The sequence below is a fragment of the Pelophylax lessonae genome (genome assembly GCF_965119305.1).
Source record: "Pelophylax lessonae genome assembly, chromosome: 10".
Taxonomy (NCBI): Eukaryota; Metazoa; Chordata; class Amphibia; order Anura; family Ranidae; genus Pelophylax; species Pelophylax lessonae.
In genome coordinates, this window is record NC_138777.1 from 217,716,208 (window position 1) to 217,733,678 (window position 17,471).

General features: G+C 45.7%; 1 protein-coding gene across 1 annotated transcript in view; it reads left to right on the forward strand.

The window, feature by feature from the left end:
* Positions 1-5,890: 5,890 nt before the first annotated feature.
* MYLK3 (myosin light chain kinase 3) overlaps positions 5,891-17,471 on the forward strand; it is a gene marked incomplete at its 5' end in the record, with an annotated part of 60,641 nt that continues 49,060 nt past the window's right edge. The window contains one exon of the mRNA XM_082269947.1: positions 5,891-6,391. Within this exon, the coding sequence (XP_082126073.1) occupies positions 5,891-6,391 (501 nt within the window). The remainder of the gene's footprint in view (positions 6,392-17,471) is intronic.

The window sequence follows — 17,471 nt, forward strand, 5'->3', positions numbered from 1 at the left end:
CATCATCATTGGGTATCATCAATCATCATCATTGGGTATCATCAATCATCATCATTGCGTATCATCAATCATCATCATTGGGTATCATCAATCATCATCATTGGGTATCATCAATTATCAATCATCATCATTGCGCATCATCAATCATCATTATTGGGTATCATCAATCATCAATCATCATTATTGCGTATCATACATCACCAATTGTCCTCTTTTACTGTCAGCCCAATGGTGACATATCCATGCAGTAGTTGGTGTCACTGACCCTTCTACAAGTGGATACCACATTTTTTTTTTATTCTTCATTATGGAGATAACATTGGAGGACACCATTTCTATTGGACAGAATTACGAATTCTGGTGGGGAGATTTCATCAGTGGTACGCCAAAAAACATAAGAAGAGAGTCACCCAACCTGCCAGTACAATCACCGTTTTTGAGTGGACTTGACCTTTTAAACCTTTTGTTCAACATATCCGTTCCTTTGAGTTCATATGTGTTCTACACTCACCGGCCACTTTATTAGGTACACCTGTTCAATTGCTTGGTAACACAAATTGCTAATCAGCCAATCACATGGCAGCAACTCAATGCATTTAGGAATCTAAACGTGGTGAAGACGACTTGCTGAAGTTCGAACGGAAGAAAGGGGATTTAAGTGACTTTGAACGTGACATGGTTGCTGATGTCAGACGGGCTGGTCTGAGGATTTCAAAAACTGCTGATCTACTGGGATTTTCATGCACAACTATCTCACGGGTTCAAGTCTGAAAAAGAGAAAATATCCAGTGAGTGGCAGACGTGTGGATGAAAATGCCTTGTTGAGGTCAGAGGAGAATGGGTAGACAGATAGAAAGGCTACAGTAACTCAAATAACCACTGGTTACACCCAAGGTATGCAGAATACCATCTCTGAATGCACAACACATCGAACCTTGAAGTAAATGGGCTACAGCAGCAGAAGACCACACCAGGTGCCACTCCTGTTAGCTAAGAACAGGAAACTGAGGCTACAATTCACACAGGCTCACCAAAATTGGACAATAGAAGATTGGAAAAACGTTGCCTGGTCTGATGAGTCTCGATTTCAGCTGCGACATTCGGATGGTAGGGTCAGAATTTGGCGTAAACAACATGAAAGCATGGATCCATTCTGCCTTCTATCAACGGTTCAGACTGGTGGTGTAATGGTGGGGGATATTTTCTTGGCACACTTTGGCGCCTTAGTACCAATTGAGCATCAATTAAACCCCACGGCCTACCTGAGTATTGTTGCTGACCATGTCCATCCCTTTATGCCTAGTGTCCCCATCTTCTGATGGCTCCTTCCAGCAGGATAATGCACCATGTCACAAAGCTCCAATCATCTCACCACTGGTTTCTTCACCATGACAATGAGGTCACTGCCCTCCAATGGCCTCCACACTCACCACATCTCATCCAATAGAGCACCTTTGGGATGTGGTGAAACGGGAAATTGGCATCATGGATGGGCAGCCGACAAATCTGCAGCAACTGTGTGATGCTATCATGTCAGTATGGAGCAAAATCTCTGAGGAATGTTTCCAACACTTTGTTGAATCTATGCCACGAAGAATGAAGGCAAAAGAGGGTCTAACCCGGTACTAGCAAGGTGTACCTAATAAAGTGGCCGGTGAATTCATTCTATTTTTGGTTTTGGGTTTGGGGTTAACGGAAGTGTGTAAATGAAGGGGTCCACTTGAGTCCTGGAGCCGATTTTTTAGTTTTTTTTTTACATTTTTGTTTACGTTTTAAACCTAATAAAGTGGCCGGTAGGTGTATTTTGTAGAGAAACTGTGGATCTCACCAGTTTGTATTTTAGTACATTGCTATGAAAATAAAATTATTCCAATACGAAACTTTCTCTGGGCACAACAGAATATATTTAGACTCTTTTCTAGACCACTTAACTTCACACGTTTGCTTTTTTTTTTTTTTTAAACAATGTTGGTAATTAATTGTGTCCTTGACACCTCTGGCGTGGTGAGTGAACAGCCTGGTGTGTTGAGGCTGGAAACAGTCCCATGACTGCTATATGTTAACATTTAACCCTTCCAGATAAAGCTGAGCATGGACATGCTGTCATATTTTCTGCACTCTTATAGAAAAAAAAAAAGAAATAACTCTCCGGGTGTTTACCCTGATGTCATATTTGGTTAAAGTGGAACTATGGGCAAAATCAAAAGTGATATACAGTATCTGACAAAAGAGAGTACATCCCTCACATTTTTGTAAATATTTTATTCTATCTTTTCATGTGACAACACTGAAGAAATGTCACTTTGCTACAATGTAAAGTAGTGAGTGTACAGCTTGTATAACAGTGTAAATTTGCTGTCCCCTCAAAATAACTCAACACACAGCCATTAATGTCTAAACCGCTGGCAACAAAAGTAAGTACACCCCAAGTGAAAATGTCCAAATTGATCCCAATAAGCCATTTTCCCTCCTCGGTGTCATGTGACTCGTTAGTGTTACAAGGTCTCAGGTGTGAATGGGGAGCAGGTGTGGTAAATTTGGTGTTATCGCTCTCACTCTCTCATACTGGTCACTGGAAGTTCAACATGGCGCCTCATGGCAAAGAACTCTCTGAGGATCTGAAAAATTGAAATTGGATCTGAAACTGAGCTGCAGCACGGTGACCAAGACCATACAGTGGTTTAACACACAGCCATTAATGTCTAAACTGCAACAAAAGTGAGTACACCCCTAAGTGGAAATGTCCAAATTGGTTCCAAAGTGTCAATGTTTTGTGTGGCCACCATTATTTTCCAGCACTGCCTTAACCCTCTTGGGCATGGAGCTCCCCAGAGCTTCACAGGATACCACTGGAGTCCTCTTCCACTCCTCCATGAGGACATCACAGAGCTGGTGGATGTTAGAGACCTTGCGCTCCTCCACCTTCCATTTGAGGATGCCCCACAGATGCTCAATAGGGTTTAGGTCTGGAGACATGCTTGGCCAGTCCATCAACTTTACCCTCAGCTTCTTTAGCAAGGCAGTGGTCGTCTACGAGGTGTGTTTGGGGTTGTTATCATGTTGGAATACTGCCCTGTGGCCCAGTCTCCGAAGGGAGGGGATCATGCTCTGCTTAAGTATGTCACAGTACATGTTGGCATTCATGGTTCCCTCAATGAACTGTAGCTCCCCAGTGCCGGCAGCACTCATGCAGCCCCAGACCATGACACTCCCACCACCATGCTTGACTGTAGGCAAGACACACTTGTCTTTGTACTGCTCATCTGGTTGCTGCCACACACGCTTGACACCATCTGAACCAAATAAGTTTATCCTGGTCTCATCAGACAGTGCATCATCTTTAGAAGAGGCTTCCTTCTGGGACGACAGCCATGCAGACCAATTTGATGCAGTGTGAGGTGTATGGTCTGAGCACTGACAGGCTGACCCCCCCCCCCCCACCCCTTCAACCTCTGCAGCAATGCTGGCAGCACTCATACGTCTATTTCCCAAAGACAACCTCTGGATATGACGCTGAACACGTGCACTTAACTTCTTTGGTCGATCATGGCGAGGCCTGTTCTGAGTGGAACCTGTCTTGTTAAACCTCACACTGGGGCAACTTGTCAGGCGACTTAGCCGCCTGACAAGTCGTGCTCCATTCAGTGCAATGCAACCGTTCTATTGGAGTCGCTCCGACTTAGAAAAAGGTTCCTGCACTAATTGGGGGCGACTTTGGAGCGGCTTGCATTGACTTCTATTAGAGAAGTCGTTTGCAAGCCACGCTGAAGTCGCGCCGAACAGGGTGGCTTCAGAGTCGGTCAACTTTGAAGCCGCCCCAGTGTGAACCGAGCCTTATACAAGCTGTACACTCACTACTTTACATTGTAGCAAAGTATCATTTCTTCAGTGTTGTCACATGAAAAGATATAATAAAATATTTACAAAAATGTGAGGGGTGTACTCACTTTTGTGAGATACTGTATAGGTTCATTAAAAAAAAAATGTTTGTAATGCAACAATGTAGGTGTCGGAAATGGTTTTGACAGTCGCACACAAGAGTAAGAGGGGGAGTACCGGCACCTAATCAGGAACGTGTGCAGGCAAGGAACATGTTGATAGAAGGAGAGAGCAAAATGAGCAAAGCAATGAGCTGCTGCAGCTCTTTCACTGGGGGCAGGGAAGAAACTGGGGGTCAGGGAAGAAACGGGGGACAGGGAAGAAACTGGGGGCAGGGAAGAAACTGGGGGAGGGAAGAAATGGGGGGCCGGGAAGAAACTGGGGGGCAGGTAAGAAACGGGGAGCAGGTAAGAAACTGAGGGCAGGGAAGAAACGGGGGACAGGGAAGAAACTGGGGGCAGGGAAGAAACTGGGGCAGGGAAGAAACTGGGGGCCGGGAAGAAACTGGGGCAGGGAAGAAACTGGGGGCCGGGAAGAAACGGGGGGCCGGGAAGAAACTGGGGGCAGGGAAGAAACTGGGGCAGGGAAGAAACTGAGATGCAGGGAAAAAACTGGGGGGGCAGGGAAGAAACTGAGGGCAGGGAAGAAACGGGGGGCAGGGAAGAAACTGGGGGTAGGGAAGAAACTGGGGGGCAGGAAAGAAACTGGGAGGCAGGGAAGAAGCTGGGGGCAGGAAAGAAACTGGGGGCAGGGAAGAAACTGGGGGCAGGGAAGAAACTGGGGCAGGGAAGAAACGGGGGACAGGAAAGAAACTTGGGGCAGGGAAGAAACTGGGGGCAGGGAAGAAACTGGGGGCAGGGAAGAAACTGGGGGCAGGGAAGAAACGGGGGACAGGGAAGAAACTGGGGGCAGGGAAGAAACTGGGATGCAGGGAAAAAACTGGGGGCAGGGAAGAAACGGGGGGCCGAGAAGAAACTGGGGGGCAGGTAAGAAACGGGGAGCAGGGAAGAAACTGAGGGCAGGGAAGAAACGGGGGGCAGGGAAGAAGTAGGGGGCGCCAAGAGGAAACTGGGGGGCAGGGAGGAGACCCAATTTTATCACCTAACCTCAGTGGCAAAAAAAATTCAGCTCACCCACAGAGCTGTGTATATCCCAAGACTGGATAGACAGAAATTCTTAGACAGGCTTAGCTGTTCAGCTTGAAAGAGCTGTAGAAAAATGTGTCAGCGTTATGTAAAAAAGTCAAAGAAATAAATAAAGAAAAAAGCAAGAAAGATGAAAGAAAAGACTTTGGGGACACAGTGTGCAGCAAAACTCAAATTTTCCCAAATACTCCAAAATGCAAAGGCTGAACCAAAAGGGGAACAAACTCATTTTGTAATTTCATTAAGTGTTTTTAGAGAGGAGCAGTCCAAGTGCATTGTCAGATCGGGTTTACAAAGAGCCGGCTATGTGTTAGATTTCTATACTTGTCATTGTCAGCTATTTTTAGATGCAAGTGACAGCCAAATCGGGCCAGCCTTGTCATTCCAAATGCGCAGCGTGCCTCTTATAAATTCGTCTTTTAATAAGAACTTATTTGTGACACTTTTCTCTTCCTCTTCCCCTTGGTACAATACACAATTTAATGAGTTTCTGTCTTATTCAAGCCTGATATGCATTTGTTAGAACCTAATGTACATCGCCTCCTGTCTCGTTGCTAATGCTGTCAATTCTTGACGTGCTTATCCATCACCAGGCTCTCAGGAAAGAATTTAAAATGTCCCCTGTGACGTCAACGGGCCCCCAAAAAAAGCCTCAATGCCAAGTTTAGTCAGTTGTTTAGAGGCCTCACAATGAAAAGCCTGATAGCATGAGTTAAATCTATTTGCACACAAGAAACTCGATGCCCATTGTCTCCTACGGTTACCACCAAGAGGTTGCCGTAAAACCATAAAGCCTTGCAGATGCAGAATTAGGAGAAGGATTAGCAGGACGAAGGCAGATTAGGCGTGTGGATAGCATAACAAATATGAGCAAGCAGGAGTCAATAACCTCTTGCTTGGCCAAAATGTACGAGAGTAAGTTTGACAATAGCACGGGGCCTGGAAAATCCCCAGTGAAGCCTCCCGGATTGGCCAACAACATGGACAACAAGCTGAACCTTCTTAACGAGAAAATGGACAAGCTGTTACACTTTCAGGAAGATGTCATGGGTAAACTGGAAATGGTTTTTAACGGTATGGACCTGCTGGAAAAAGGGATGGATAAACTGTCGGCCTCTCATGGACCCAACCCAAGTCCAAAGGAGAACATTGAGTGGCCTGTGGGACAAAGTAGCTTCTCAGAATTAATACAACTTCTTAAGATGTTACAGGAAGAATCTATTATTCACCAAGAGAAACTAGATGGCCTTCAAAAGATGATGTCAACGATGGATAAGGTGGTGGCATTTGTGGGGAACACTCTCAAAAACTCTAAAATTGTGGATTTCATTCTAAAGGGTACAGTTCCTTGGAAGAAGAAGGAGGAGGTTGGTGATTATTCTCACATAGTGTTCTTATGGGTCACGTCACGTAGACGTTTGATCTCCAGAGCCAGCTTGGCTGATTAGCTAGATTAGTAGGTTAATGCCTCAGCTTTCAAATGCTTTTGGTGACTCTTTGAGGAATGCATTCTTTTAATGTATAAGTGATCTAGCCATGTTCATTAATTATAAAATAAAGAAGGAAGGTTTAATGGCTTAGAGGCAGTGGAGATTTTGTCTGTTGAGTGATTGAAGGAGGAAAGGGGTGCACTTAATTATAATTAGAGCGATCTCAATGTAGTCCACTAGAAAAGTGCTTAACCACTTTACCAGATTTTGCGTCCAGGCCACTTTTTGCGATTCGGCACTGTGCGACTTTAACTGACAATTGCACGGTCGTGCGACGCCATACCCAAACACAATTTATGTCCTTTTTTTCCCCACAAACAGAGCTTTCTTTTGGTGGTATTTGATCAACTGTGCGATTTTTACTTTTTGCGCTATAAACAAAAAAAGAGCGTACATTTTGAAAAAATAATATTTTTCACATTTTTTATATGAAATCCCCCCCCCTCAAAAAATGTAAAAATCCAAATTTTTTAAAATTTTTGGCCAATTTGTTTTCTGCTACCTATGTTTGGTAAAAAAAAAATCACAATAAGCATATTTTGATTGGTGTGCGCAAAAGTTATTGCGTTTACTAACTAAGGGAAAGATTTCTGTCATTTTTGGTGTTTTTTTTTTAACGAGTAATGGCGGCAATCTGCGATTTTTTTTGCGGGACTGCGACATTGCGGCGGACAGATCGGACCCTTGACTGACATTTTTGACACTTTTGCGGGTACCAGTGACATTACTACAGTAATCAGTGCTATAAATATGCACGGTTACTGTAATAATGACACTGGCAGGGAAGGGGTTAATTTTATTGGAGAGGGAGGGGTTAATGTATGCCTGGTGCTTACTAACGTGTGGGGGGAGGTGACTGAGTGACACAGGGACAGATTGCAGGTTCAGCTATGCTGAATCCTGCAATCTGTCACTGTTTGTCACTTAGGAGATCCGCCCGCTTTGTTTACACAAGCGGGCGGATCTCCAAACTCGATTCCCCGACGATCGGGGAAGAGCAGCGGCGATCGCCGCCACTCCTCCCCTGGCCCGACTCCTGCTGTGACTGAATACAGCGGAAGCGAGCCTCCGGCGGCGCGCGAGCGCCGCCCACAAGGGGAGGAGTCCAGCGACGTAGGTCTACGTCACTGGACGATAACGAGCCACTTTGCCGCAGTAGAGCTCGAGTGAGCGGTCGGCAAGTGGTTAAAAAAATTATCTTTATGGCAGAGTATACCCACATGGAAGAAAAATATATTTAAAATATATTTTTAAAAAAATTCATTTTTTCCCCCCAAATATATTGGAAATATATTTGAAATGCTACAATTTTGGCCATATTCAATATATTTCTAAAAATTGTTCCCTAAATATATTGGAAATATATTTTTCTTCCATATGGGTATCTAAGCAATTTTATTAGAACTGTGACACATACCAGTTTTATAATAAATTTAGCACCAGAACAAAACCAATAGATATCCAACCACCTGAAGAACAGTGGGTGCCCTTGGAGGAACCAAATGTTGAATTACAGCAGTGCTTTTCTATTAGCATTTAGTATTTCTAAAGCCAAATTTGGTTCCTCTTGTATAGAGGAGGGCGGGGTTTATTCCCATCAGGTTTTTTTTTTTTTGTTGCCTGTGTCCCACTAGGGAAATTTCCCTTTACTTAATGTCCCAGAGATACAGGAAATGAGGAATAAATCTTCCTTAGACAGTCGCCTCTGGAAAAGATGTCCCCATGGGGGATTTTCCCTCTATTCCTGTTCTTATGATGAATTTAAAAAGTTATATTTTAGACATGTGCATGACAAAAAAGTATGATTCGTTTTGATTCGTTAACCTTTAAAAAAGACCCAGATTCTTTCCTAGGTGTACATAATATAAGTGGGTACTAATATTTATAGGTAAAGTGTATCCAGGGAATATCGGATTGCCTCTCGGGGGACCAGGAAGGAATTTTTTCCCCTGCTGTAGCAAATTGGATCATGCTTTGCTGGGGTTTTTTCGCCTTCCTCTGGATCAACTGCAAGTATAGGATTGTGTATATGGGATTGTATGGTTGGGTTTTCATTACTGTTTTTTTTTTATTTTTTTATTGGTTGAGTCAGATGAACTTGTGTCTTTTTTCAACCTGACTAACTATGCAACTATGTAGTTATTTATTTTAGGTAAATTTGGTTGATTTGTTCAATTCGTATTTGGGATTCCTAATCGGAATTCGTTTGTCTTTTTCAAATTTTCAAATCGATAAATTTTGAATTGGTTGAATTGAAAACTTTTGATTCTTTTAATTTTTTTTTTATTCGAATGTGGCAAAGTGTACAAACAAAGTAAAAATCTTCATCAAATGAAAACAATGACTCGGTTCACATTGCTGTGATGAAAGACATTGCATGTGATTCGCACCACACTGCTGTGCAAATCACATGCAATGTCTTTACTATACAAGTACAGCCATACAGAATATATGGGTGAATTGCATCACATTCACACCAAACTCGTGCAGGACCATTTTTTGGGCCGCACCAGATCAATTCCTGTCCGAATTGACAGTTCGCACTGCGATATGCGAACCGATCTGGGGGTGTCATTAACTTTGTATTGACACTCCCAGCGGTTCGCATATGGCAGTGTGAACTGCCTGCGAGTCGGGTGCTATGTGGGAACCCACAGTTGATTTGCAGGGTTTCCCGCATCACACCAATGTGAACTGGGACTAAATCACCTTTGGCTTAACAAAAACAGCATTATTTTGAAATGGCACTCTAATAACACACACACAGTCTTTGAGTTCGAATTCAACTGGAATTCAATTCAAATTCGATTCAAATTTCCTAAATTCGGACGAATTTCCTTGCGTTATTCGGAGCATTCGGTCAACTTCGTTTATACTGTAATTTGGGTATTCAGATATATCCAAAAAAACAAAAAATGTGTCCGAATATTTAATCGGAACGAAACAAACCACACATGTCTATTGTATTTATTATCACATTCTGCACCATTGACAGTGCTCACCAGGGCAAACCATGAGGGTGAATCTCTCCAACCTAACACAGACAGCAACCTTTAGAAATCTGATAAGGGGTTTAACCCTTCCAAACTCTTTTCAAAACTGAAAAAAACATTTTTTTGCCTTAATTTCAATTTAGTGGTTGAACATTGTACTCCCTATGGCTTATTAGGCTTTGCTTGCACCCTGTAGATGTCTGCCAGCACAATTGTGTAGCAATGTACTTTATACAGCTTCAAAAGGCAACATGTCTAAATACAGGTGTGTATCCCAGTGGCGGCTGGTGCTCCACCATCCGGGGGGGGGGGGGGGGGGGGCAGCAGGCGGACCCCCCCAATAACTCCGGCACGCACCACCATATCCCCCCCACCGTGCCAGTTTCCTTTCCTTGCTCCACGGGACTGACAGGCAATGGTTCCCCCTCAATCTCCATGTTCCCTCTCGGCGGCCGTCTCCTCCGTCCTTCTTGGCCAATAGGATGCCTTCTCCTTTCGGCCAATCGGGAAACAGGTCTCAGGACCCGCTTCCTAAATGCCCGGGATGAGAATCAGTGTGGCAATAGCGAATATTTATTCGCTACTGTCACACAACTGGGCGGGCTCAGGGCGCAGTGCTCTGTGCCCCGAACCCATCCTTTTTTTGAAGCCTATTAGAGCCTCTGGCTCTAATCACGTGCTTAATGCTTAAAAAAAATAAATAAATCCCCCATTGGAATCCATGCATTTATGTATGGCTATTGTTAGGCCAACATCGGTATAGTATATAGCTCTGCTGTCCACAGTCTCTACAGCACAATACCTAACTACAACTGACTACAGAAATTAGAACTCCAGGGAATGGGACATGTGACAGGTCGGGTGAATGGTATGTCTGGGGCCAGAAGGCTTCTGCTCAGTGGGACTTGAATTTTTATTTATTTTTTAGCCAGAGTACTTGAGTGCAATATCAGTTACAGTGTGAATTAGGAGGAGACTCCCACTAATCATGACACTTTTATAGAGTAGTGCACAGGGTAGTGCCCATAAGGGTCATAGATGATCAAGCCCACCAATTAGGAGGGTACAACCAGCCCTCCTGTACTGGGCCTAGGCCCCTCTGGGTCTACAGTGGGTGAGCCCAGGAACCAAGATGAGTCTGATTAATAGGGGCCGCCATCCATCAGACTCGTGCTGGCAAGTCCGTTGCATTTTTCCTGGCAGGGTCTATCTGGTAGGCTGTACAAGGCCCTTTGATTTCAAATGGCAGCCCTGTGGCTGATTGTCACAAAAGATTAATATTGGGATAGGTAATAAAATAATTCCACTCCTTACGTGTCACCATGTTAAACCGCCTATCATTTTTTTCGACCAACATGCAATGTTCAACAGCGTCCCGCCCGCCGTATTAACAAATGATGGCGGCAGGGTTGCTCTGTCGTTCTGGGACAAAGTCTAATGACATCGTCCCACTCTCACCGTGGGTGCGCAAGCGCAACGATCGGCGGTGCGCTGTGTTCCTTGAACAAGATCTCGGTAAGGAGCCGATGACACGGCTCTTTACCCATGTGATCAGCTGTGTCCAATCACAGCTGATTGAATTCAAACTAGGAAATGCCGGTTATCGGCTTTCTTCTTCTCATGCTGACAGCGTGCGAGGAGAGGAGAGCCGATCAGCTGCATTTCCATAGGGGGAGATCTGCACAGATAATCAGGGCATTGATCATCAGTGCCCAGCAGTGATGCCAGTCAGTGCTGCCTTTTACTGCTCATCAGTGCTGCATATCAGTGCTGCCTATTAGTGCCCATCACATCAGTTCCTCCTCATTGGTGCCCTTCAGTGCCATCTTATCAGTGCCAATCAGTGCCACCTATCAGTACCCATCAGGGTTGCATATTAGCACTTCATCAGTGCAACCTCATTGGTGCCCTTCAGGGCCATTTTATCAGTGCCACCTATCAGTGCCCATCAGTGTTGCTTATTAGTGCCTCCTCATCAGTGCCCATCAGTGCTGTCTTATCAGTGCTGCCTATCAGTGCCCATGAGTGTCACCTATCAGTGCCGCCTCATCAGTGCACATCAGCAAAGGAGAAAAATTACTTTTTACTAAATTTTCTAACAGAAGCTAAAAAAAAATAAATAAATAAGTAAAAACCCCAAGCGGTGATTTAATACCATTAAAATAAAGCTCTATCTGTCTCAAAAATTACAAAAATGGCATATGAGTTGTATGACCGTGCAATCGTCACTCAAAGTGTGACAGTGCTTAAAGCTGAAAATCGGCCTGGGCAGGAAGGGGGTGAAAGTGCCTGCTATTGAAGTGATTAAAGGAGTTGAAAGGTCAGGAAATTTTAAAAGAGAGAGGGGGCAGGGCTGAACGGCAGCTCTGTGTCTGATTGGACACACGGAGCTGCAGCTTGGCTCAGGTACCCCCACAGCAAGCTGCTTGCTATGGGGGCACTCGATAGGGGGGAGGGGCCAGGAGCAGCAATGAGGGACCCGAGAAGAGGAGGAATGGGGCTGCTCTGTGCAAAACCAACTGCACAGAGGAGGTAAGTATAACATGTTTGTTGGTGGAACTAAATCCCCATTTTTATTTATGGATGGTCTCCATATTTGATAGTCATTTCTTTTGCATGGTTGCGCTATTCTTTTTTAATATAACTGTATTATGGGTGTATTGTATGTGTAAACGTAACCCGTGCAGTACCTGCAGGATTATGGATTGTGTTAGCTGCGGGCTCATGAATGTGTATTGGAAATCCCCTTGTAATTCGTCTCATTCTGTCAAACGGGACTTATCAGCCCATTCGACGACATGAACAGAACTACCGAATGAGACCACCCCGGCGAAGTCGTGTGGCACCCATTAGCAGTGGTTGCAACATTGTTTCCACTGTTAGTTGGGCTATGTGGGTGGCCGCCATCCGTATGTCAACTATGCAACGGCGGCCATCTTGACTCACCTATCTTTCCTGCATCTCCAGCGGTGTTTGGTCTTCGAGTGCCTGGTACTCAAATCGGCAACCGGATTATTGAACACCGCTCAAGTTCCATAGACGTCCGGTAGATTCTAACAGCCGAGCCGGTATGCATTTTGTATGGTTTACACGATAGACCATCTTTGTAATAAACGTGTATTCCGTGCACCATTCGTATAGTTCTGCAGGGATCTGAGCGGTAATTCGTGAGTTTGTGCGCTCAGGTCTCTGCCATCTAGCGAGTGGTCATTCGTGTGAAACAGACTAATTTTATTTAGGTACAGCGTCGCACGACCGCGCGATTTTCCGTTAAAGTAACGCAGTGCGGAATCTCAAAATGGGGCCTGGTCATTAAGGGGGTAAATCCTTCTCGTCCAGAGGTGGTTAATGAATGAATTTGGAATTGAACAAATTTTTCCGTCATTGACGTCTCTAGACATTTTCTTTTTTGGAAGTAGACCTGATATGATGGTATCTAAAGCTAAATGTTGTAGTGCTAGCAATATTTTTCTTTTTGATCCAACCGGTGTTCTTCTGCAATAAGTAAAATAAATGGACGGGATGATCTGTTGCGGCGTTGCTGTCTGTACTCTTTGATTCCCTAAACTGAATTTTATTCCTTAAAATCACATATCAGACAAAGCCTGTAGAATGCAGATGATTAAGTAAGTCAAGTACTTGGTAGACACAACAGGACAACACCGAAGAGGGAATTTTAAAGAATATCTTATAGACAGAATATAAAATAGCGCGTCTCACCCCTGAGCAGTTCAGTCTCTTGGTGGGAGACAAGGGATGCGTTGAGATCCATCACAGTGATTAGGTATGGAGCCGGGGGGGTGGGTATTACCAGCCTTGTGAAGTCTGGACGGCATCTGGCAGTGACTGTAAATGAAAATGCAGCTAAAAGATCATTGTCTGCGGAGTGTTTGTTCAATATTTTCTTGTTTATCTGGAGAAAGATGGATGTGTTGATTTTGCAGCACCTGCTTTCTGCGAAGGGACACAGAATTAATTTTGCAAGTAGATACTCAAATTGTCAAAGGGAAAAGGGCCAAATTTCCGAGTGACCCTGTCATCAGAAAATCGTTGGCTTGATGGGGGGGGGGGGGGGTCAATTTGGCTGCACTTACAGGTATATTCAGTGGTGGGATTCAAAAATTTTAGTAACCAGTTCCGACTTTCAATGCACAGTGACCAGAATGCCCCCTTTCAATGCACAGTGACAAGCGTGCCCCTTTTCAATGCACAGTGACCAGCGTGCCCCCTTCAAAACAGTGACCAGCGTGCCCCCTTTCAATGCAGTGACCAGCGAGCGTGCCCCCTTCAATGCAGTGACCAGCGTGCCCCCTTCAATGCAGTGACCAGTGTGCCCCCTTCAATGCAGTGACCAGCATGCCCCCTTTCAATGCACAGTGACCAGCGTGCCCCCTTTCAATGCAGAATAACCAGCGTGCCCCCTTTCAATGCAGAGACCAGCGTGCTGCGTGCCCCCTTTCAATGCAGAGACCAGTGTGCCCCCTTTCAATGCAGAGACCAGCGTGCCCCCTTCAATGCAGAGATCATCGTGCCCCCTTCAATGCAGAGATCAGCGTGTCCCCTTTCAATGCAGAGTGAACAGCGTGCCAAGCCCCCCCCCCCCCGAGACCAGTGCACTTGACTTACCAGTTGTAGCGGTGGCTTCTCTTCAGTCCCCACGTCTCCTCTCCTCTCGCCTCCTCCTCGGCCAATGGCATGGGGTTTGCCTTTCAGCCAATCAGGAAGCGGGTCTCGGAGGACGATCCATGTGACAATAGCAAATTTTCATTCGCTATTGTCACACAATGGGTGGGCTCGGGGCACACTGCTCTGCGCCCCGGGTCCTTCCTTTCCTGAAGCCTACTAGAGACAAATTGTAATAAGCGGGGACTGTCTGGGAGGCGGTGGCACGGCGGCCTGGAGGAGAAAGGGGTGACGCCGCTGGTTGCTAGATGCTAAGCGGCTCTAGCCTAGCAACCAGTGCTGTGTGTGGGCTCTGGCTGCCTCCCTGCAGAGAGAGAGCGCCGCCGCCACCACAGGCAGGGACAGAGAGAGACAGAGCCCAGAGTGGATGCAGAGTGGATACAGAGTGGATACAGATGGCCACAGTAAGGCGGTTCTGCGAACTTCCTAATGTTTACTTAAAAGTTTAGTAACCGGTTCTGTGGAACCGGTGCGAACTGGCTGAATCCCACCACTGGGTATATTACCAAAAGTATTGGGACGCCTGCCTTTACACGCACATGAACAACAACCTCTTCATGACCGCGCTATAGCAGAAAAGCGGCTACAGCTCGGGCCTGAAATTGTCAAGAGGGCGTCCATTTACGTCCTCCCGTACATGAGCAGCCAGTGCACTCCCTGCGGGGCACGTGTGGCTCACTCTGTGATCAGCGAGTCAATGAGACTCAGCTGTTCACAAATCAGAGTCCCGGCCCCTTACCACGTGATCAGCTGTCAGCCAATGACAGCTGATCACGTGATGTAAACAGAGCCTGTAATCGGCTTTTTTTCCCCCTCACGATGACAGCCGACCATCAGCTGCTGTCAGATCGACATCGGTCCTGAAGAGGGAGAGCCACTCCTGCCTCATCTGTGCCCACCAGTGCCACCTACCAGTCCCCACGAGTGCCACCTACCAGTGCAAGTCAGTTCCCCCTACCAGTGCCACCTATCAGTGCCTAGCAGTGCTGCCTATCAGTGTCACCTACCAGTGCCTATGAGTGCCACCTATCAGTGTTGCCTATCAGTGTCACCTATCAGTGCCACCTTATCAGTGCCACCCTGTCAGTGCAACCTATCAGTGCAGCCTCATTAGCGCACATCAATGAAGGAGAAAAATTACCTGTTTGCAAAATCTTTGACAAACTATGAAACCTTTTTTTTTAATTTTCAGTCTTTTTTGGTTTGTTCAGCTAAAAAAAAAAAAAAAAAACCCAGTAGTGATTAAATACCACCAAAAGAAAACTCTATTTGTGTGAAAAAAATTATAAAAATGTCACATGGGTACAGCGCTGCATGACCCCGCGATTGTTATTCAAAGTGTGACAGCGCTGAAAGCTGAAAATTGGCCTGGCCAGGAAGGAGGTTTCAGTGCCCAGTAGGCAAGTGGTTAATGGCATCCCAGTCTTAGTCCGTAGGGTTCAGTATTAAGTTGGCCCACCCTTTGCAGCTTTAACAGCTTCAACTCTTCTGGGAAGGCTGTCCACAAGGTTTAGGAGTGTGTCTATGGGAATGTTTGACCATTCTTCCAGTAGCGCATTTGTGAGGTCAAGCACTGAAGTTGGGAGAGAAGGCCTGGCTTGCAGTCTCCGCACTAATTCATCCCAATGGTGTTCTATCGGATTGAGGTCAGGACTCTGTGCAGGCCAGTCAAGTTCTTCCACCCCAAACTTGCTTATCCATGTCTTTATGGAACTTTCTTCGTGCACTGGTCCAAATCATTTGGTGGAGGGGGGATTATGGTGTGGGGTTATTCTTCAGGGGTTGGGCTTGGCCCCTTAGTTCCAGTGAAGGGAACTCTTAAGGTTTCAGCATACCAAGAGATTTTGGACAATTTCATGCTCCCAACTTTGTGGTAACAGTTTGATCAGTGGGGGGCGGGGGGGGGGGGTAAAAGACTGAGGAAATGCCATTTCCTGCCTACAGCAGACACTGAGCTGGAACTCAAGAACTGCTTTTTAAAAAAGGACCTTTTAGTAACAACACAAGTCTGCAGGTATCCTTTAAATAGATAAGACCATTGGGGCAGCCACATTGGCTTATTCTATACACATGCTGTCAAGACTGGAACTAAGGAAGAGGGGATAGGAGGGGCGGCTGCCCCTGGGGCAGCACTTTCATGAAGGGAGGAAGCACCATGTAGTAAGCAGTGCTAACCTCACCACATGCAGATCAGTGACTGGCAACCAGCAGTATGTCTACTGTTGTCACATGCCAGCCTCCCACAGCCAACATGAAAAGCAAACTAAGCATGTGCAACTACCTTCCAGCAAACAACTGGCTACACATGCGCAGAGCACACTCCATGCAAACCAATCGGATCAAGGGGGCTGAAAATGGGTGCAAGGTTGTCCCCTCATGGTATGTCTTTTGTTAGCAACAGGGGGAAGAGGATGCAGTTTTGCTTTCTCGCCCTGGGCACTGGATAAACCTGTCCTGGTACTGCATGTGGCGCTGTTTTGCAGCACAGCACATTTTCCTGCTAATCTTTCAGCATTGTCCACGGTTCATCTTCTGTTAATAGATTTTTACTGAAAGCAATATTACCTAGGTGCAGGGCTTTTTTCTCAGAGAATAGGTGTAAGAACTCCCCCCTTCTAATTCACTTTGTGTTTCCGCCCCCTACCCACCTCCGAGCACCGACCCTTGGTTCCACACCCTACCCAACTCCCTGTACGTCCCCTTTTAGAGAATATAGAGCCAGGTATAATTTTGTAGTACTAAGTAATTTGTATGGAAGTTAGTATTGAGGACAAGAAAATTAATAAAATACTTTCCTCGCAGCCAGCAGCAATAGACCTCACCCCAGCAACAACAGATCTCCCAGCAGCCAGTATCATTAGACTCTTCAACAGCCAGCAACAGTAGACCCCTCCCTAAACAGTAGATCCCTTCCAGCAACAATTGACCCTCCAGTAACTAAAGACCCCCCCCGCCATGCAAAAATAGATCCCCTCCAGCAGCAATAGATCCCCCAGCAAGCAGCATCAGTAGACCTTCCATCGCACCCCAGCACCCTTTACCATTGCATATATTAAATTGTGGAGGTGCCGGAACTGCGTTCCCCCGCATTCCCACTGAAAAAAAGCCCTGCCTTGGTGACTCATCCTGCAACTGATATTGAAACGACTTTATTTCCATTTGGAGATTTGTAACAGCAACCTACCTCATTTAAAGTCCCACTATCCCCATGCCCCCTTTTTGTCATCCTGCAACTGATTTTGCCACAGCAGTTGTTCAGCTAACTATACTGCCTGACATGC